This window comes from Barbus barbus (genome assembly GCF_936440315.1).
Source record: "Barbus barbus genome assembly, chromosome: 29".
Taxonomy (NCBI): Eukaryota; Metazoa; Chordata; class Actinopteri; order Cypriniformes; family Cyprinidae; genus Barbus; species Barbus barbus.
In genome coordinates, this window is record NC_136757.1 from 30,693,761 (window position 1) to 30,717,368 (window position 23,608).

At 40.7% G+C, this 23,608-nt stretch overlaps 1 protein-coding gene and 1 pseudogene across 2 annotated transcripts; one reads left to right on the forward strand and one right to left on the reverse strand.

Annotated features, from left to right (window-relative positions):
- Window positions 1-758: 758 nt before the first annotated feature.
- LOC306849144 (transmembrane protein 198-like) lies at window positions 759-4,603 on the forward strand (annotated as a pseudogene). The gene is made up of 5 exons: window positions 759-888; window positions 1,807-1,943; window positions 2,005-2,203; window positions 4,227-4,333; window positions 4,409-4,603. The product of its transcript is annotated as a transmembrane protein 198-like (transcript).
- Window positions 4,604-10,893: 6,290 nt separating this feature from the next.
- Window positions 10,894-18,928, reverse strand: LOC306849145 (matrix metalloproteinase-19-like; the record flags this gene model as incomplete). Its single annotated transcript, XM_079383985.1, has 4 exons — window positions 10,894-11,128; window positions 11,170-11,320; window positions 16,572-16,928; window positions 18,712-18,928. 4 exons carry the CDS (start codon window positions 18,926-18,928, stop codon window positions 10,894-10,896), a joined length of 960 nt encoding a protein of 319 aa, XP_079240111.1.
- Window positions 18,929-23,608: the final 4,680 nt, after the last annotated feature.

Here is a 23,608-nt window from a genome sequence, read left to right on the forward strand (position 1 = left end):
AAGCATATTTTATAATATATAGTCCTGTTTATTATTTGATTATTTAGATCTCCTGTTTAAAGATTAATTAATAATTATACGCGATATAGTTATATGTATAACTGTATATAATACACATTTTTAAATTGTATTGCTGCCATAATAAAGACCATTTTGAATGTGCTTTTCTTCTCTTTCTGCTGCCAGTCGCTGTGGTGGAGCATTTATTAAGTATTGTTCTTAAAAATACTTTCCAGCATTTCAGGAATAAATATGCATGCAAATTACAGCGAAGAACAACAAGTACCGTACGGTGTTCGGCAGTGGTCAAAAAGGTATTAAACATTGAATTTTCAATCGATTCAACCTAACCCCCTGTAAATGGTGAAAATAACTTGCGTTCCCCTGAGAAACAATTAGGCTATCGTCCGAATAGAGCTTAAGTAATGCAATTAAGTTACTTTGTTAGGGAGTAACCCAATACTGTAATGTAGTAACTGTCCCCAACACAGTTTATGATCTTCATCTTGGTGGATGTGGGTGGGATTTCTCAGGCCTGTAGGAACCTCTTCTGAGTCATGATTAATTAACAAACACATGACGTGATCCTGTAACGAGTAAACGTGTGATGAAAGTGGTGGCAGCTCTCTTATCTTCTGTTTAAAACAATGTTTTCTTTTTTTTTCAGACACTTTTAAACACATCTGGACCAGTCTAAGGATTTGAATTTCATCCGTTCTCTCTTCATCTGAGGAAGCATCTGTCCGTTTGAGACCAGCATGATGAACGAGTCTCTATCCGCGACCGCGAGAGTCGTCTGCGCTCAGGAGATCAGGAGAGAATATGAGCTCCTACCAGCCGTTACCTGCTCTCTCTGCTTCGCTCTGGGCCTCATTTACTGTTTCTGCGGTGAGTCTGAACCAAACCCGGGCTGAGCTTCTGAAGAAGTTAACCATGACCACAAAATCCTACAGGAGGGATGAAATGATTTCTACTGGATTCAGTGGTTTTGATTATATATAAACGCTTAACTGTTTCAGTACAGTTTAGTTATTCTTGAGTACACAATAAAAACTAAAATTCAGTGTAACTAACTAGAACTAGAACTTCAGCTGTTGCAGGTTCTTTTGAAACGTTTTGACCTTTGTTTGGGGTTTTTGGGTGTATGTTACACTCTACCTTTTGAGGGAATGGGGCAGGTAGGGCTGCAGCTAATCCATGAATCTATTGATGTTTCTTAATCAGATTAAAGACCCAAGTTTTATTTTTTGTACTTTTTTTAAAAAGCGACCCACATCCTGCCCAGTGTTGTCTTCCAAGCGATGTGCAAACTGAAGTCTATTAAATTAAATATAGTGATTATGTCCATGTTATACATAAAAGGTTAATGCTAACTAATTCACAGGTATTTAAGCGCTTTGTTTTCTAGGGTTGTGTCATGGATTTATGCTGTAATGTGGCTCATGCACAAGTATGTTTTCAGCTGTTACGATAGTTATCTGAATAACAGTTATACAAGGAAACTCAGAACAATAAGTGTGTAAAATGCAGTGCTATTTAAAACATGATTAAATCCGATTGTTAAAACAGATGCACCTCCTCCTGAACGCTGTTGGACTGAACTAACAGCCTTAGATCGGTGTGTTGGTTCACAGTTGAGGACGTGTGGTGAAGGTGATGGTGTGTGATCAGTGGAATCATCGTCTGTAATGTTCTCGCCTGCTCCTCAGGTCGCCACTGTTTTAGGACGGTGCTCTTTGTGACGGGGCTGGTGTCTGGCTCTGCGGTGGGTCAGCTGCTGTGTGTGCGGGAGCGTGTGCTGGACAGCCGGGTGCAAGCTGGCGGTGCAGGTGTGCAGTGTGGGGCTGTTCCTCAGCGGCCTGCAGCTGGGAGCGCTGCTCTCCAGCGCCGCCTTATTGCTACTGGGGCAGTATTACCCCGTGCTCAGCCCGTCCTGGGCTCCGGTCAGCGCCGCTGCAGGGACCAGCCTGCTCTTCGCCATCCTCGCCCTGCGCTGAGGGAAAGGTTTTGACGGTAGCTGCGACGGCGGCGGTGACTGCGGCATGTGTGGATTATTGGCTGGAGACGCCCATGCTGCTGCTGCAGGCGTATGAGGGTCTGCAGAGACAGCAGGGCTTGTGCTGGTACAGCTGGGCGGTCATCAGGGTTTGGCCTGTATTCACAGCACTGGTAACACTGGTCCAGTGCAGCATCACCAATGATGGTATCAGCACACAAACAACACGCAGGTCACATTACACCACAACATACAGCGCTGGCAAAAATGATTAGGACACTAGTATTATCAGCAGCTAAAAATGGTTTTAAGTCAGTTATTTCTATCTTTTGCTGTAGTGTGTCAGTAGGAAATATTTCCAAACATTCATTTAGTCATTAATTGTAATAATCCAGTGAGATTTTTGAGATTTGATCTGATCATCATCAGTCTGTCTGGAATGACATGAAGAAACAGAACAAACTGAGACTAAATCCAGAAGAACTGTGTCTCCAAGACGCTTCAAGAAACCTCCTGCAAAGCTCCTGAGAAACTCTGCTCAAGTACACCGAGGACAAAAGCTGCTTTAAGCAACAATGGGAATTATGTAAGGCTGCTATTCATTGACTATAGCTCAGCTTTCAACACTATAGTCCCCATCAAGCTGGCATCTAAACTCACAGACCTCGGCCTAAACTCCTCACTCTGTGACTGGATTCAAGACTTCCTCACCGGCAGACCTCAAGTGGTGAAAGTTGGCCAGTTCACCTCAAACTCCATCACTCTGAACGTAGGAGCCCCACAGGGCTGTGTCCTGAGTCCCCTGCTCTACTCTCTCTACACGCACGACTGCGTGTCCTCTCACAGCTCCACATCTATTGTCAAATTCGCTGATGATACTGTGGTTCTGGGCCTCATCTCCAACAACGATGAGACCGCATACTTGGATGAGGTAGAGAGACTCACATCATGGTGCCAGGACAACTGTCTCTCTCTGAATGTGAGCAAAACTAAAGAGCTGATCATGGACTTTAGGAAGAGACAGCAGCAGCCCTACACTCCTCTTATGATCAGTGGGACCCCTGTGGAGAGGGTGAGTAGCTTCAAGTACCTCGGTGTAAACATCTCCGAGAACCTGACTTGGATTACACACATCCAAACACAGGTTAAGAAAGCCAGGCAAAGACTGTACCATCTGCGACAGCTGAGGAAATTCAGGGTCTCACCAACAATCCTGAAAACTTTCTATTCAGGGACCATAGAAAGTGTATTGACTCAGTGCATCTCAGTGTGGTATGGAAACAGCTCCAATCAGGACTGCAAAGCACTACAGAGAGTTGTGCGCTTAGCTGAGCGCATCTCAGGGTCTGCTCTCCCCTCTCTGCAGGACATCTACCTCAAACGCTGCAAAAATAGAGCTGTTAAAATCATCAAGGACTCTAATCACCCTGGTAACCATCTATTCACTTTGCTTCCATCTGGTAAACGCTTCCGTAGCCTGATGGCAAAAACTGAGAGACTTAGGAGGAGCTTCTTCCCCCAGGCCATCAGGCTCCTAAACTCTAACTCTGTGTCATAACATCACTTGACTCCATGTAAATATCACCATATCAATAAGCTATTCATAATTTTTCTCTACCTCATATTGCTGCTATTTAAATACCCTGGACAACTTTTTGCACATTCCTCTTATATTACTATTTAAGTCAACAACATACTGACCTGCACATTTATATTTATATTTTTTATCTTTTATTTTATTTTATTCTCTTATTTTTTCTACTTTTCTTTTTCTTAATATTTGTATTCTATATAATTGCACTGTCCTTGGAGCAGACCTGACCTACATTTCACTGCTGGTTATACTCTGTATAATTGTGTATGTGACAAATAAAACTCTTGAATTAAACCCAAAGCATGCTCACAACAAATGTTGATTTAGTTTAGTTCATAGAAGTTAATTGATAAAGAAAATTTATTTATGACATTATTTTTGACAGCATCCTCATTTTACAATATTTTTGTGCCTAAAACTTTTAACAGAACTGTAGCTTTGCAGGTTTCTTGAAGCGTCTTGGAGACACTTTTCAGTTTGAAAAATTGAAAAACAAAAAAAGGAACGGTTTTCTTATATTTCTGTTTTTAATATTGAATTAAAAATCTAATGAACGGAAGATACCCTGATGGATACCCAGCCCTAATGTGTTGTTTTGTCTGTCTGTGTGTGTGTGTGTGTGTGTGTCTGTGTCAGTGTCTGTGATGTGGAAACACAAGCAGCTGGATCTGACGCGGATCAGACAGAAGCGTGAGCGCAGACCGCCGGCCCTCTAGCGCTACACCGGAGACGTTCTGGCCCCGGTACCGAACCGCACTGACAGCAGGAGTCTCATACGCTGCTCTTTCACTCGTTGATCTCCGTCTGTCTTTCTCCAGAGTTGTCTGGCCAGCCTGCGAGAGCAGCAGACACACACGGGCTCGACGCTGTGGAGTCTGAGCTCCGTTCATCACACTGTCATCGACTTCGATTCTGAGACGGGATCGCTGGTGCCTCTCACGACCTCAGCATCGGCTCTTCTCAGACTCTACACCAGGGGTTCTCAAAGTCTACATTCAAAGGTCCAAATCTGAATTTTCATCAGTCTCAAAGGTCCGGAACAATTGGTTATTACAAAACGTGTTTTTAATAAACATACATAACATATAACAAATAAACAGTCATTTAAAAAAAAAAAAAGGTTCCCTTTGCATTCACAATACTTTAATAACAAGTGCAAAAGTGGCAAAACAATTAATTTAAGTGTCAGCAGTAGAAGTCGACCTATAATGTTTTTTCTCTGGCCAATGCCGATATTTAGAAATCAGGGCAGCCTATATGCGATATATGATGCTGATTTTTGGGCCGATTTTCTCTTTTTTTTTCCCTTTATATCAAAAGAGAGTTTGCGTAAATGGTTATTGCAGGGCACAAGATAGTAATAGTAGTAGTAGTAGCCTAATTCATAGTAATAATACATGGCTCAAAACTTAAGCACCTTCTCAAAACAGTTCTGAAGCATGCTTTTTTGTTTCTGTTTGCTGACAGACACCAGTGTTTCCCGCAGACTAGCAAATGCAAGTTGATTCTCTGCCAGCAGGAGGCGCTGTTGGAGCGTGATATATAGCTGTTTCCCCGGTAACGACTGTAATCAAATAAGCGCTACTTTATCAGCCATTACAGGAAAGACCAAATGAAAATTGACATCAAAGCTTTTCTGATGAAAACGGACGGTTCTTTTAAAAGATACATTCATATAAAAACACCCGCGCAGCATTTTATTTTTGAAACGCGCAGTGCTCAGTTTATTCAACGAAGTATAAGCCTTTTGGAAAATCTATTTGTAGCGGTCAGTTTTGATATTGTGACAAGCCGCCACAAATAAATGTATACACTGGGCACTGCTATAAGACAAATTGCCATAATATAAGTGATAGCAAAACAAAACAATAAATGTAAATATTAGCGGTGAAATGTCGCCGATTACGTCAAACGTCATACGCTCACTGGATGTCATGATGACAACAAATGTCAGTCATGAAGGAAAAGTTTCAATATCTCGCCTGCAATTTCGGACCTTCTCCAAAAGACATAAAAAAATAAGAATAAATAAACAAATGATTTACAAGTTTAACGTGCGTTTATCAAAGTAGGAAATATAATTAGTGTTCTTGAAATATGAAATAGAAGCGGGTCCGGATTGAATTCCCTCCGGGTCCGGATCCGGACCGGAGTCCGGACTTTGAGAAGCACTGCTGTAGAGCGATCGGGTTTGATCTCAGAGGCAGGATCTAGACAGGTTTCTGTCTCCAGTTCACCTCAGCTGCGTGGAAACTCACACAAACGCAAACAGAAAGGCCTTGTTGGTCGAACTGGGACCTTCTGTCTGTGAGGCCAGTCCTACACACTTAGCTTCAGTCTTATTCACAAGACGCTTTGATTATATTGAGATGTGAGGAGAAACGTTTATTAAAGCCGTGTAGCTGACAGAATGTGCTGTACAGCTGTATGTGGACTTCTGCTGCTCCTAAAACACTAATCAAGGCCTATAAAGCTCTTAAATCAGAGCAGAAAGTCTTACATTCATAGGGTGCTTTCAGAGCTGTAGATCGTTTGCTTTGTTCTGAAACAGGGATTAATTTGTTACATTGTTGCATTTTCTTCTTGGTTCGGTTCGCTTTCACACGGCAACATTGCAAAGCGTACCAAACTGTGCAAGTCACATGTGAGTAAAGCTGTCCTCTTATTGGTCAGAGTTCACTTGTTTACGTTCCTCTGCGTCATTCATCAAGATGTATTGACAAGTTTGCTCCGCGGCTTATTGCGGCTTTATAGCTGTCCTGGCAAATGCAAAACGAATGTAGCTGTCATTCCTCTCTAATATATCTATCTATATATAATTATATATATATCTGTGAATGCAAGTGAGATATACATACATATAATGCAGTTCCAGCGAGAGGGAATCGAGGCTTCGTCAGGACTGAATTCTTGTAATGCGCGGAGAAGAGTAATTAATTACACAACATTTTAATATGAAGAGGTGCTCTTTGGTTTTCAACTGCAATAACAAATATTCTCACTAACAAAATCAAAATTTCTCACAAATTCTCACTTGCATTCACAAAATAATAATTTGTTATAGCGCTATTAGTTATAGATATAGCGCTTTTCTGGGTACTCAAAGCGCTTGACTGCTAGACACAAAACTGCTTTATATATAACATATTTCTCGTTATGAATTATGATACCGCTTGGTCTGTTGGGTCGGATTGCTTTCTCACCACAAACGAACCGCTCCAGGGTTCGTTTGAAAGCCTCTTCAAGGAGGTCTCGGTACGCTTGTTTGGTCTGCTTTTGGTGCGCAGCCGAGTGCGATTGCTGCTGTCTCACCTGCCCAAACCAACCGCACCAAGAGGGAAAACCAACTCTGGTGCGATTCAACCGAACTAAAAGAGGCAGGTGAGAAAGCACCCATAAAGTCGTGGCATTAAATGTAAAAATGAGTCTCTTCTTGAGTGTTTTAGTCTTGTTCTCCAGCAAAAATATCTAAACATCCTAAAATCAAGACACTTTTCCTGAAGATATGAAGCCTTGTTTTATGAGAAATTTAAGAAAATCAAGTATGTTTGTATAAAACGGGAACAAATATCTGTTAATGGGAAATTAAACTTGTTTTCCCTTTGAATTAAGTAGATTTTTCTGTCTCCATTGGTAGATATTTTTGTTGCTTTAATCATAAACACTTAATTTTGATCGAATTCACAGAAAGACATTCTGTCATGTCATTTTGTTTCTGCAGTAAGTCTTGACTTAAAAATCTTAAGACATTTGCACTGAAAAACAAGACAAAAGTATTGAGGAAGAACATTTTTTTTTGCAATGATATCTGTACTAAACTGAAAGTTATTTCCATATTCTAGTGTTTGTGAGCAAAGATATACAATCCATAAGCTCTTTTTCCTTTTGTAAAATGAATTAAGTAATGCAGATCTGTTAGAATTTGTATTTTCCACGTCTGAAGTGTTGCTAATTCAAGACATTTAGAGACCACACTAATTAACTTTGACTCAATTTATTCCTTAAACTTTCTTCACTTGGTCTTTAAAAAGTCACAAATTTATCTCCATAAAATCTGCAGAAACCCAGCTATATATAAGATGTCACGTTTGAAAATAACTTGCGTAGTCCTGTTCTTGATTTGTCTGATTCATGTTTAGCGTATGTTAGCGGTGGAGAAGATGTTAGCTGAATGATCAGAGAGATTGGTTAAGTCCCTGTATCTGAGACATCTGACTTTATCAGGACGCTCTGTAGATGAAATACAGCAATTAACCTGGAACGAGTTTAAAAACTGGGTTTCACAGTAAAATAGAAGAAAAAGATTTAACACAATCCAGGCATCCATGAAAAAAACGTGATTAATCTTGAAAAGCATTTGTCTGAGTGGTTTGATCTGATGTCAGCTTTGGTGTGATTCGAAATCATTGATTATTTCTGTAATGACACGGGAATTGTTTTTGTGCTCTGGATATACAGCAGATGCTTATTTTCATTGTATAAGAGCACATAATAGAACTAATGCATTATTCTCCAGAGAAAAATGAAAGTCTTGAGGGTTTGGAACTGAACTATTCATGTTAGATGCGCTTATCTCTGGATCTCTGCAAATTGTCTTTTTATTAATACAAATGAACATATTTGATAATATTCAAATTGCATTTGCATAATTAAAAATGAATCAAAGTTGAATCAAAAGCCTGCGAGTGTCTAATACATCAGTTACTGGAGTCATGCATAAATATAAATATAAATACAGTAAATGTGCTCGTATACATCAGCATTAGAGAGAAACAGATGACTAATAAACTGCTGACAATAGGTGCGTTCGACTTCATGCAGCACTTAGCAGTCCGATCGGCGACTGACTTGAAGCAGTGCATGCCGGTTAGAAATTTAGTCCGACTTGAACCGGCGCCGACCACACGTCACTGTCACGTGTGGCATCAAAGTACCGCGATAGCGTTTCGAGAGCAGCCGGCTGACTCAGCCGGCGCAATTTCTCCAGAGCGACTGCGGGAGCGCTGATGACGACACAGCTGTTTCACAATTGGCCAAATTCACCACATGACAACAACGACGTGTATTTCGGGTTTTTTTCTGACAACTTCAGTCCCACTAATGCTCATATACGGACTTTCAAAAAAATAAAAATAAATGAACTTTTCATGTCATCTTCATCTCGTATATCATGTTTATTAAAAGATTACAATTATTTTTACTGCAATCACGTTTTGTTAATTCGTTTATATAGGTTTTGTGCATAGGTTTATTTTGGACCTTTTTCATACAGACCCTTTACATTATTAAGCTGCATAACCTATTTAGATAATCGTTTTTTTATGGAATAAATCAAATGTCAATCTTACAGACTTTTAATATAATGTGGTCATCATGGAATGGATTCTGATTGATACTAATTGTCTAGTTGCTGGGTTCATCCATCTTCACTTGCATGTGATTACTGCCAACAACTCTGGCTGGATGTCAACTTAATACAACATTCAGATCACTTTCATAAGCTGGTATAAATCATAATAGAAAGGCAAATAAATTAGGCTTATCCGTAGGCCTGTTCATGGTGTTCACGTATGAATGTTCATGGTGTTTTGTCTTACTAAAATGTGCTTACCTAACTGGAGAAATAGTCAAATAAGTAAACAAATATGTAACATCCTAATTCTTTTATCTGTAATGAAAACCACATTTAGTACATACAATTATTATCTTCATAGATTATTTTTATTAAGTTGCAGTAGCAAAAACACACATAATGAATCATACTGCACAAGTCAAATTTTCAATATGTTCTGTTTATTTACTTAAAACTTGTTTCTGTCGTGATGACACCCTTTCAAAATATTACATACATCTTAAAGGTTTATTAAAACATAAACCAACATAGTAATAAAAAAAGAATCACTTCTAATGAAAATTGTTAAGTGTAATTGCATTGATTGGTTAGTATTTGAAATAACGAGTCACACTGGTGTTGGGTATGGTCCCGTCCCTTTGGATATATAAAAACAATACTTATTACATTGAACCTTTACTCACTTTCGTTGCTCATTGTGCTCAATTTCATACAATAATAACGGCATTTCTATAGCTTCCAGTTCGTCTGCAATAAAGCAAGCAAACGCCACGTGATCTGCCATGACTGAGGTAGATGCAGCAAACTACGAGAGCCCCGAAGTGTCCGACTTTACGACTCCGTTTTCAACTCCGCCCCTGACTGCAAGCGGCTACTCTCGTTGACCACCGTCTGTAGCTGTGCTTCAAGTCGAACGCACCTATTGACTTGTGATATGTCTGATATCTGAGATACTGATGCCCTGTTTGAAGTGTGACATGAAAATGATATACAGTCAAACCAAAAATTATTCAGACAGCAGATATAATTTTTAATATTTTTTACTAGTGGGTGCAGGACACTATAGTTAATTTATGTAAGTGAGGATAGCAAAATAAAGTAAACTGTGACATATTATACCCACAAATTCTTCATACAGTGGAAATTATTCGGACACTTTGACCTGACCGTGTTTTGTGATATTCTTACACCACAGATTGAACAAAATGAAGCATTGCTTGCTAATTGGTTGAGCTAAATTGGTATTATCTAATTGTGTTCTTAAATTTAACAGCTGAATTTTTTGGTTGATTGTAATCTATTACATACACTGCAAAAAATATATTTTCTTGTATTTTTGTCTTGTTTTCTAGTATAAATATCTAAACATTCTTGATCAAGATGCATTTATTTGACAAGTAAAATATCTGCCAATGGTGTAAGAAAAATAATCTTAATTCAAAGGCTAAACAAGATGATTTTTCTTGCCTCATTGGCAGATATCTTTGCTTGTTTTAAGGAAAAACTAACAACATTTTATTTATTTTTTACAGAAAACAAGACATAATATCTTAAGTAATTTTACTTGTACAGTAAATGCATCTTGATTCAAGAATGTTTAGATATTTATTCTAGAAAACCAGACAAAAACACCGAGTAAGAGAATCATTTTTTGCAGTGGTTCTCTGGTGGTTGTTGAGGAGAGACCTCCCACATGATTGTAAAGCGCTTTGGGTGTACAGAAATACACAATAAAGAGCTATATAAACGCATCATTCATTCATTCAGTGTACCTTTCTATCAAAGTTATCTGACATTATCAATGTGAATTTGTTCTGACAGTTTAACTCTGAGTTCTTCTCATATTTTATCACCATTTTCTAAACTACAGTGAATAAACTGTGATGACGTGAGAAATGCTGAAGCTGTCTGAATAATGTTTGGTTTGACTGTATGTTGATGAATGTAGAGTTAGTCGTCACACCGCATCCATCTCTCTCTGGAGCGGAGCGGAGCGCCCTTCTCCAGCGTCAGCGCAGGACTCAGGCTCCAGAAGCGCTCTCCGCTGAACACATAGACGTGTCCATCGCTCGCACTGAAGGCAGCATCCAGATCCCGGGGAAAACCTGAGCTGAGCCAGAGGTCTGGGGTAGAGCCGCATGGGTTCAGCTGATCCCAGTTCATCCCAGAGCCAGTACTCTGATCCCTGCGGAGCAAACACACAATCACTGTCACACCAGAACAAACGCTGCTCTCCTGCAGGACTCTGTCACCTTGATGAAGACCAGCGCGCGCCGGCTCTGGAGGAAGAACGCCGCCTGGATGTTGGAGGGAATGGTGAGGCGTTTCGGGTAGCCGTGGTCCAGTTTAAAGCCGGAATATCTCCAGACTTTATCTCCTGTGACCATCAGGTACAGTAACAATAAAAACAATAAATGTTCCACATTGAAATTACAGCAGCGTTTGTTAAAATGGTGTTTTCTTGTACTTACATTCTAGGTCAGTTTCAGCAGATACAGTACTTAAAAAAAGTTTGGAAACATGATTTTTAAATGTTTTTTTAATGAACTCTCTTCTGTTCACCAAGGCTGCATTTATTGATCAAATAATACAGTAAAAATGTGAAATAATATTAGAATGTAAATCAGCTGTTTTCTATGTGAATATGTGTTAAAGTGTAATGTATTTCTGTGATCTGCAGCTGTATTTTCAGCATCATTACTCCAGTCTTCAGTGTCACATGATCTTCAGAAATCATAATAATATACTGATTTACTGCTCAAACATTTCTGATTATTATCAATGTTGAACACAGTTGTGCTGCACAATATTTTTGTGGAAACTTTTTTCAAGATTCTTTGAAGTTCAGAAGAACTTTATAAATGTGTTTACTGTCACTTTTGATCAAGGTAATGCATATTTCTTAAAAATTAAAAGGGAGATCTTTCCACAGGGCTTTAATGGGAGCCGGAGCGTTATATTGCGATTCTGAGACGGTCCACACGCAGAGCTGGGTAGTAACTGATTACAGGTAATCTGGATTACGTAATCAGATTCCAAAAATTAAGTACTTGTAATTAGAGTAAATTACATTTTAAAATGCTTGTAATCAGACTACAGTTATTTTTTTATGGATTACATGATTACATATTATTCACACAATAGCAATAAATTATTCATAATTCATTGAGTCTCCCTAATTTCTCTTTTTCATCTTTAAAATTTTCCTTTCTAAAATAGCCTACCGATTATATACACATTATATATGTATATGGGTACTTGACAAACTCTAACATTGACAATAAACCTCTGTCATGTAACTCTAAGAATGAAGATACATTTTTCTCATTTTATTTGTTTTTTTCCATTTTTGCTGTCAAACCATAGGACACAGTCCAATTTTTATTTGTCAGCTACCATATATAGTCCAGTTTTGTGGATATTCACACACTGTAAAAAAACAAAAAAGGAAAAAAGTTGAGCCAATTTTAAGTTGTCAAGTTTTTTGTTGTTGTTTTTTACAGTGGATCAGTCATTAGTCAGGCGGCGACAGTATTTGACCACTGGATTTACAAAAATAATTTCAGGTTTAAGTAGTGTTTCAACATTGCATCAACTACTGATGAACACATTAATTTTTATTTTTATTATTACTCTGTAGGTTTTTTAACCATGTCTTATTAATCAGAATCAGAATCAGAAAGAGCTTTATTGCCAAGAGTGTTTGCACACACAAGGAATTTGTCTTGGTGTTATGAGCTTCCAGTACAGAAAGTACAAACATAGTGCAGACAACATATAATTAAGGTGATAAAGAACACTAATGAAGAGAATATACAATAATTAAGAATAACAATAGTAATAAAAATAAAAATATACAGAAAAGAGACATGACCATAGACAGAACTGTGAACATGCATGTGTCCTATGTACAGATGAAGGTTTGATGGGTTATTTACAGATGTACCGTACCGGGGTGTGTTATGTGTTGTTCAGGTGGGATACGGCCTGAGGGAAAAAACTGTTCTTGTGTCTGGCTGTTCTGGTGCTCAGTGATCTGTAGCGCCGGCCAGAGGGCAACAGTACAAAGAGAGAGTGAGCTGGGTGTGAGGGGTCCAGAGTGACTTTCTTAGCCCTTTTCCTCACTCTGGAGGTGTAAAGTTCTTGGAGGCTGGGCAGAGGGGCACCGATAATCCTCTCAGCAGTCCTAACTGTCCGTTGTAGTCTTCTGATGTCTGTTTTGGTAGCTGAACCAAACCAAACAGTTATAGAAGAACATAGGACAGACTCGATGATTGCAGAGTAGAACTGTTTCAGCAGCTCCTGAGGCAGGTTGAACTTCCTTAGCTGGCGGAGGAAATACAGCCTCTGCTGGGCCTTTTTCGCAGTAGAGTCAATGTGATTGTCCCACTTCAGGTCCTGGGAGATGGTGGTGCCCAGGAATCTGAATGACTCTACTGAAGTCACAGTGCTGTTCATGATGGTGAGTGGGGGGAGAGCAGGGGGGTTTCTCCTGAAGTCCACTATCATCTCCACAGTTTTGAGCGTGTTCAGCTCCAGGTTGTTAAGGCTGCACCAGACAGCCAGCTGCTCAACTTCCTGTCTGTAAGCAGACTCGTCACCGTCCTTGATGAGGCCTATGACTGTAGTGTCGTCCGCAAACTTCAGGAGCTTGACAGAGGGGTCCTTTGATGTGCAATCATTCGTGTAGAGGGAGAAGAGCAGTGGGGAGAGAACGCAACCCTGAGGGGCGCCAGTGCTGATGGTGAGAGTCCTGGATGTGAGTTTGCCCAGCCTCACTAGCTGCTGCCTGTCTGTCAGGAAGCTGGTGATCCACTGACAGATGGAGGAGGGCACAGAGAGCTGTCTCAGTTTGTCTGAGAGAAGGTCAGGTATGATGGTATTGAAGGCCGAGCTGAAGTCCACAAATAAGATCCTTGCATAATTCCCAGGTTTGTCAAGGTGTTGCAGGATGTAATGCAGTCCCATATTGACAGCGTCATCCACAGACCTGTTTGCTCTATAGGCAAACTGAAGAGGATCCAGCAAGGGTCTAGTGATGTCCTTCAGGTAGGCCAGGACCAGTCTCTCAAGTGACTTCATGACCACAGACGTGAGTGCGACAGGTCTGTAGTCATTAAGTCCAGTGATTTTGGGCTTTTTGGGGACGGGAATGATGGTGGAGCGTTTGAAGCAGCGGGGAACTTCACACAGCTCCAGAGATCTGTTGAAGATTTGTGTAAAGATGGGGGCCAATTGGTCAGCACAGACTTTTAGACAGGCAGGTGAAATACCGTCTGGTCCTGAAGCTTTCCTAGATTTCTGTTTTCTGAAGACCCGGTTCACATCCTCTGCACAGACTTTAAACGCAGGTAGAATGGTGGGGGAGGGAGTAAGAGGGGTTGCAGGGGGGAAGGTGAATGTGTGAAGTGCAGATCAGAGCGGGTGCTGGGTGTCAGTCTGGCCTTTTCAAATCTGCAGTAGAACACATTGAGATCGTCAGCCAGTTGTTGATTCTCCACAGACTGTGGGGGTGGTGTCTTGTACATGGTGATGTTCCTCAGACCAGTCCATACCGACGCCGGATCGTTGGCTGAAAGTTCTTTTTTCAACTTCTCAGAGTAGTTCTTTTTAGCCACTCTGATCTCCTTTGTTAGTCGGTTCCTGGCCTGGTTATACAAGATTTTATCCCCACTTCTGTAAGCGTCCTCTTTGGCCTGACGAAGCTGTTTGAGTTTCCCAGTAAACCACGGTTTATCATTATTGAATGATAAGAATGTCCTGGTGGGGATGCATATATCCTCACAGAAACTGATATATGATGTTACAGTCTCTGTGAGCTCGACCAGATCGGTGGCAGCAGCTTCAAAAACACTCCAATCAGTGAGGTCAAAACAAGCTTTTAAATCTTGCTCTGCTTCATTAGTCCATCTCTTAACAGTTCTTAATACAGGCTTCGAAGATTTGAGTTTTTGCCTATAGGTCGGTATGAGATGAACCAAACAGTGATCAGAGAGCCCCAGAGCTGCCCGTGGGACAGAGTGATATGCATCTTTAATTATTGTGTAACAATGATCCAATATATTACTGTCTCTGGTGGGACATGTAACATGCTGTCTGTATTTTGGCAGTTCGCGGGAGAGATTTGCTTTATTAAAATCTCCAAGAATGATTAAAAAAGAGTCCGGGTACCTTTACTCTGTTTCAGATATTTGTTCGGCCAGCTGTTGCATCGTGGCGCTCACGCACGCGTCCGGAGGCACGTACACATTCACGAGAATGAAGGAGGAAAACTCTCGGGGTGAATAGAACGGCTTACAGTTTATGAAGAAGGCCTCCAAATTAGGAGAACACATCTTCTTCAGAGTTGTTACATCTGAACACCAACCTTCATTTATGTAGAAACATAGTCCACCACCTCTCGTTTTCCCCGTTAGCTCCGTGATGCGGTCTGATCTGAACAGCTGATATCCCGGCAAATGAAGCATGTTATCCGGGATGTTTTCACTCAGCCAGGTTTCAGTGAAGGCTAACTATAGGCTAACTAATTAAAATGCACATATTCACATTATTTCTTAGTTACATGTAATGCAGGCAGTCCAAAACTTTTTGTCATCTAAACTTTGTTTACCAAATGTATTTGCTTTAAGTACCCCTGAGATTTTAAAATAAATGTTTCAATAATTAAGTATCACATTTGCATGTTCACGGTTTCTTTGATGTTGATTAATGATCACACGGCATCTTTTTTAGTAAGTGTTTTATTTTAATTGTTATTTTAAAACAAAGACTTTAGAAATACAAAGATGGTTCACTCCTATACTTATGAATGGGAGAAACTGCAAAGCGCAATATGGAGGAATAGTTCCACCTTCTAAATGAAAGAGCCAAATTTCCCATAGAAACCAGTCAATGCACATGAGCAGTCTTACGCACTCCGCATGCGCATTGGCTGGTCTAGCCTGAAAAATAAGCTTTTTAAACGCTATTTGAGCATAAGTGACAACATTCATGGGGCAATTAATTTTAGATTTTTGTTGCTGATTCGACATGTAATTTAATTGAGTTCAGCGAGCAGTTTTTGAGATTTCAGGATTCCCCCATTCATGAAGGTCTTGTACGAGCTGCCTGGAGGCGTTGAAAATATGGCCGCCGAGTGAAGTTTGTTTTAAAATTATTTATTATAATTGTAATATTTTAAGATTTAATTACTTGTCAGATTTTCATTAAATTCACAACCCCCCTGCAGTTCCTTTATGAACCCTTTTGGGAAACCTTAATTAAATATAATGTTTAATGCGCTTCATGTTGTAAATTATAATGAATGGAACAAGTTTTCTTACTCTTTGCATTTTTTACATCATTATGGTACAAGATAATGCTATTTAAATCAATGTGATAAGTTACATCAAAAGTAATCTAAAAGTAATCTGATTATATTACCTAAAATGTGTAATGTAACGGATTACGTTACTGACTACAATTTTTGTCATGTAATCTGGAATCAGTAACGGATTGCAATTTTTAAGTAATCTACCCACGTAATGACCCCTGAAAGCAAATGTCTTGTGGCCCCTGAGTGGAAAAGAACAAGGACATGAGTGACCGCCTCAGGTGCTGGACTGATCAGAGGTCAGCGGTGCTGTTACCCAGCATAATGGCGTCCAGTCCCGCGGTGCAGGGAGCCGGCACAGGCTTTCTCTGAGCAGCGGAGGCTTTGTCCACAGGTTTTCCTGCAAGAGCTGATATCAGCTTTGGCCTGTTATTGGTCAAACAGAAGCACGACTGCATGCTCTTACCGTACAGAGCCTGTATGCCACGGATGTCGTCAGGGTGCAGTCTGAAGTCGCGGCGGTATCCCGTGAACACGGGGCCTATGAGCGCTCTGTGGAACTGGGAGTGGCCTAGTCCCAGGGCGTGGCCTATCTCATGGTCCGCCACAACCTCATCCGCATCGAAGTGAACCGTGCCGGACTCCAGGCGCTCAGCGTGTCCCAAAACCTGCCCTAGACCGGACAGTAGATACGTTACCTCTTTCCCTGCATGTTTTCACTGTTATACACTAGGGGGCGCTATTACACATCTCCTGAATGAGTCTGGAAAGAGCCGATCAAAAACACAGAGGAGGAAGTATGCGTATGTTACAGAATGAAATGTGGATCCAGAAAGTGTTAAAGGCCTGTGAAGCTTTGGGAGACTGATGAAAGCCATTTACTGCACCTTTGCTTTGATAATATTACTGAATATGATCCAGATGTAGTATTTGATAAAAATGTGATTTTCTCAGCTTTTTGCTTAAAATGTTGCTTTTTTTTATGAAACCTACCTACATTCAAGTGTTGATAAAAAAAAAACATGCTTGACGCTAGAATAAAACTGTTTTTTTTTTTTAAAGTAGAGGGTCTGATCTTTAGTTTGATGTATTGCATGTTTAGATATTCATACAAAAATGTATAGGGGCCATAAAATTTTAGTGAAAATCAGCAAAAACGCTGGCGGTGGAAAGAGTTAAAAAGTCTTCTTTCTCGCTTACAGAAATTTTAAAGCATTTAAAAGATCTTAATCTGAGCAGAGACTCTTAGGCCCGGTTTCACAGACAGGGCTTAGACTATGCCGGGATTAGGCCATAGTTCAATTAGGACATTTAAGTAATTTTTATAAACATGCTTAGAAAAAAACATTACTGGGGCGCATCTTGAGACAAAAGAAAGTCACTGATATATTTTAAGATCAGTCAGTGCAAGTTTATTTCATTTGAAACAGCTAAGATTTACAGTTTAGTCTAGGACTAGGCTTAAGCCTTGTCTGTGAAACCGGGGGTTAAATTCATAAAGTCGTGGCATTAAATGTTGCTTGAACTGAATATCTTCCTCAGTATTTCTGTCTTGTTTTCCAGTACAAACATCTAAACATCCTGAAATCAAGATACATTTACTGCAGATGCAGAATGAAGATATAAAGTCTTGTACTCTTAGAAATTGAACAAAATGAAGTGAGTTTGATTAAAACAAGAACATACATCTGCCAATGGGGATTGAAAACTTGTTTTCCCTTTGAATTAGATTTTTTGGTTGATATTTGTTCTTCTATTATCATTAATTCACTTCATTTTGATACATTTCTCAAAACAAGACTTTCTTAGATCTTATTTTTATACATTATTGACACTCTATCCTCCAATCTGATACTGTTAAGTGCTTTGACACAATCTGTATTGTTAAAAGCACTATATAAATAAAGCTGACTTGACTTGACTTCCTATCATATGTCATGTTCGTTTGTCAATCTTTAGTCATTTGCACTGGACAACAAGACAAGAATACTGAGGAAGAACAGCACTTTACTGCAGTGTGTTCAGAAGGTGCTGTAACAAAAAAAATCCATGTTCTAGTTAAGCTGTTTTTTCTGTGTGTAAAATTAATTAAAAAGTAATGTAGATCGGTTGGAAGGACATTGCATTGGCATATTGTGTTCCCTTAAATTTATCCTTGAATGTCCTTTAAATTGTCTTGCAACAAGTCTTAAACTGACCTTTGTAAAACTTGCATAAACCTTTTCAGTGGCATTTTTCACAGAATTAGATCACAATTCTGAGGAATTAAGTCACAATTTCAAGAAATAAAGTCAGAATTGTGAGATAAAATTATTTAGTGTCAGAAACATGCTTTCACACTCAACAGAGGAGGTGTATTTCAAAACTGAATTGCATGCAAATACCTAGAGGAGTCATTTCAAACCCTAACATCTACTGTTTTCTGGAAACATGTTTAGAAAGGCAGCACATCTCACCGGGTCCGTCGAAAGCGACAGGGCAGCCCTGGTCTCTCCTGTGGAAGGCGATGTTGATGTCGGCGTGACCTGCCCTGACCTCCTGCAAGAGAAGCGGACTGACGGCACTCCAGTAACCGAAGGCTGTGTGAACCGCCGCTTGCGTCCCAGACCAACCCAGAGCCGAAGCATGGTTATAGATGCGATACGTCAGTCTCTTCTTACGCCACTGTTCCATGAAGATATTTTTGTAAATTTCCTACTGTAAATATATCAAAACTTCATTTTTGATTAGTAATATGCATTGCTAAGAACTTCATTTGAACAACTTTAAAGGAGATTTTCTCAATATTTAGATTTTTTTGCTCCCTCAGATTCCAGATTTTCTAATAGTTGTATCTCAGACAAATATTGTCCTATCATAACAAACCATACATCAATGGAAAGATTATTTATTCAGCTTTTAGAAATTCAACTTAAATTGTGAAACTTGTGTATTAAATAAATTCAGTGCACACAGACTGAAGTAGTTTAAGTCTTTGGTTCTTTTAATTGTGATGATTTAGGCTCACATTTAACAAAAACCCACCAATTCACTCACATCTCAACAAATTAGAATACTACATAAGACCAATAAAAATAAAAAAAATTAGTGAATTGTTGGCCTTCTGGAAAGTATGTTCATTTACTGTATATTTACTCAATACTTGGTAGGGGCTCCTTTTGCTTTAATTACTGCATCAATTCGGCGTGGCATGGAGGTGATGGAGGTGATCAGTCTGTGGCACTGCTCAGGTGTAATGGAAGCCCAGGTTGCTTTGATAGCGGGCATTGTTGGGTCTGGTGTCTCTCATCTTCCTCTTGACAATACCTCAGAGATTCTCTATGGGGTTCAGGTCAGGCGAGTTTGCTGGCCAATCAAGCACAGTAACACCATGGTCATTGAACCAGCTTTTGGTACCTTTGGCAGTGTGGGCAGGTGCCAAGTCCTGCTGGAAAATGAACTCAGCATCTCCATAAAGCTTGTCAGCAGAAGGAAGCATGAAGTGCTCTAAAATGTCCTGGTAGATGGCTGCGTTGACTGTGGACTTCAGAAAACACAGTGGACCAACACCAGCAGATGACATGCAGCCCAAATCATCTCTGACTGTGGAAACTTCACACTGGACTTCAAGCAACATGGATTCTGTGCCTCTCCACTCTTCCTCCAGACTCTGGGACCTTGATTTCCAAATGAAATGCAAAATTTACTTTCATCTGAAAAAAGGACTTTGGACCACTGAGCAACAGTCCAGTTCTTTTTCTCCACAGCCCAGGTAAGATGCTTCTGACGTTGTCTCTGGTTCAGAAGTGGCTTGGTAGCTCTTTTCCTGAAGACGTCTGAGCGTGGAGACTCTTGATGCACTGACTCCAGCTTCAGTCCACTCCTCGTGAAGCTCTCACAAGTGTTTGAATCAGCTTTGCTTGACAGTATTCTCAAGCTTGTGGTCATCCCTGTTGCTTGTGCACCTTTTCCTAACCAAATTCTTCCTTCCAGTCAATTTTGCATTTAATATGCTTTGATACAGCACTCTGTGAACAGCCACAGCTTTCAGTAATGACCCTCTGTCACTTACCCTCTTTGTGGAGGCTGTCAATGTTCATCTTCTGGATCATTGCCAAGTCAGCAGTCTTCTCCATTATTGTGGTTTCAAAGAACAAGAGAGACCCGGAATTTATACTGTAGAGATGGTCATTAATTGAAACTCAAATCTAAATATTCTAATATTTTGAGATACTGATTTTTGACTTTCATGAGCTGTAAGCTCTAATCATCAAAATTAAAACAAAAAAAACTTTAAATGTTTTACTTTACATGTAATGAATATAAAATATATGAAAGTTTCACTTTTTGAAATAACTTACAAGAAAAAATGAACTTTTTCACGACATTCTAATTTATTGAGATGCACCTGTAAATCTCAATTTCACAAAACTGACCCTTATGACTGGTTTTGTGGTCCAGAGTCACAAATGGTCACTTAAGACTTATGCTACGCTTGATTGTCAGTGCAGTGCTTCATGTTTGATCAGTGTTATTAAGCACAGGTGAAGCGACGCTGTGTCTCACCCAGGACTCAGTATGTCAGCGTGCGGCTGAAGGATTCGCTCAGGCCGCAGCGGGCCGCTCTCATCACAGTCAGCGTGCTGGCGTCCAGACAGCCCAGATCCTGAAACATTACACACAGAGATCTCAGAGCGGACGGCTTCGAGGAAACCCAACAGTGTTTTATTTGTCACCTGCGGCAGGATAAGAGAACGAGACTTTGGAACGAGATGCTTGGGTTTGTTTGTGTTTTTAATTAATCATGCTCATTGATGTGTTCCTTTAGTTACAGACACTTTGAGTGGAGAGCAGACAGACACCCTGAACCAGATTTAGGAGTTTGGGTTTTCTCTCATTTCTTCTTTGCTAATGGACAAAGTAAGTAAAGGTGGCACAGCTTACCCCATTGATTCTGAGTGTGTGTGTGTGTGTGTGTGTGTGTGTGTGAGAGCGTGTGAGTGTGCGTGCGTGTGTGTGTGTGTGTGTGAGTGTGCGTCTGTGTGTGTGTGTGTGTCTCTCTCTCTCTGTGTGCCTCATTGATTTGCTCAGTTTGAATCCTCTGAGGATCAGCGCTGGATGATGAAGGTAAATAACCGTATTGCTTCAGATAGACCTGAGAGACACAGACAGGAGAATGAGCTCAGCACAACTCTAGAATAATCACGTAAGTCTGACACAGGAACAGAAACAGAGAGGAGTTCTTACCGTGGCCTGCTTCAGCGCCGCAGGATCCAGAGCGGCACACAGTGACGAGAGCGTCATCAGGACCAGGACTCGCATCTCTGCAGCTGTGAGATCCGGAGCTGGGCTCGTATGTGTGAGACTCGTCTGGGTGTGTCTGAGTTTTGCTCCAGATCCTTGCGGTCATCAGAACATCAGATGCTATGCTGTGCAGAACAAACAAGTGTGTGCCCACGAGCAGAGCATCCATCCATCAAACGCTCTGAGGCCTGAGCGCTCCAGCAGGAAGTGACATCACACCGCAGGAGTCAGGTGGAAAAGCCATTAGTGCCCACGAGTGACCTTCCTGTCTGGTGACCTCAGCAGATTTAACGAGGCTTTGTGATCAAAATCAGGCGCCAGTTCTGTGACGTCCCCGTTTGTTAGGCTCAAATACTTCATTTTGTCTCCGTAATAAAATTATTACTTTTTTAATTATTCCTATGAGGGGGTCGTTGTCTGTCAAACAGCACAAACAAGCGGATTCTCATGAGAGTGTTGAGTTGAGCGAGAGGAAGTGTGGAGTTTATAATTACTGCTATAATTAGGCTGTGAGCAGACGAGTGGTGGAGCATGAGGATTGAGGAGTGCGTTTTAAAACATTGTGCTGATAACACTTTCCCCAAAACTTCATTAATTCTCCAGTGGATGGTATTACATTTGTAAAACAAGTTAAATTTATGCATTTAGAAGTTGCTTTTAACCAAAGTGACAACAAAGAACCAACAATCACTGTAGTACTCAACACCAGGTTTTTTCCAAATATAAGGGGATAAAATTTATCATTTTTGTATTTTTATAAGCTAAAATGCTATAAAGCTAAAGCTATGGCTAGCCCACAATCTGGGATTCCTCAATGTATCAATTCAAATGAGCCAGAGAAAATCAGCCAATCAGAGCAGCAGCTGCCATCACCCCACTGCCATATGCAGATGAGCTCCCCACTCACCACCATACAGTATCCCTCTGAGATCAGAACTGACTCTGCAAGGAAAAACTAGAAACAGAAACTTCTTTCTAACAATCCAGAGACTCTGTTTGCAGATCTATTCAAAACTGGAGAAATCTGCAACCTCATTTTCTTCTCTGATCACCCCAGGCCCTGGCATAAAGCCATCATCAAACATTACCCCTCTGTAAAAAAAGAAGGCATCTGTAATGGCTGGAAAGTCAAAATCAGAGAACCACAAGACCCCGATAGCACTATGATGACTGTGAACATCTACAAAAACGGAACAGTCATGGTACAGGGGAACCTGAAGTTATTCCAGGCTGACTACAGAGCAATAGCTGAAACTGTGAAACACGAGAAAGCTTTGCTATCTGAGAGTCTGTCATCAGAACAGAATCCACAGAACAGCAGCTCAGATCTCAGGCCCACTCCTGCAGAAACGGCTAAAACTGAGAACATCCCATCCCTGCTCAAATCCATCCCTATACTTCAGGAGCACTTCATGAAGCTGGAGATGGAGATGGTGCAGCTCAGAGAAACGGTGCTCAAACAGCAGCAGTCACACACATGTGCAGCTCATACTGAACTCCAGCAGAACACAGAGCAGCAAACACAGAGACTGACAGCCCTCACCCAGCAGATGAGAACGCTTCAGACGGAGAAGGACAGCTATCAGTGTGAGCTGACCGCACTGAGACTCCAGCTACAGGACAGAGAAAAGTCCACACTAGAGATGAGGCAGCAGCTGAGAGAGATACAGGAGGAGAGAGAGCAGCAGAACAGCGAGATCCAGGCCCTGAAAGAGCAGATGAGAGAGATACAGGAGGAGAGAGAGCAGCAGAACAGCGAGATCCAGGCCCTGAAAGAGCAGATGAGAGAGATACAGGAGGAGAGAGAGCAGCAGAACAGCGAGATCCAGGCCCTGAAAGAGCAGATGAGAGAGATACAGGAGGAGAGAGAGCAGCAGAACAGCGAGATCCAGGCCCTGAAAGAGCAGCTGAGAGAGATACAGGAGGACAGAGAGCAGAGAGAACAGCTGAACAGTGAGATCCAGGCCCTGAAAGAGCAGATGAGAGAACTCCTCCTGGCCAGAGAAGAACCAGCACAGACCCACAGAGCTCAAACATTGCCCTCCACCCCAAACTCACCTAACACAGGGA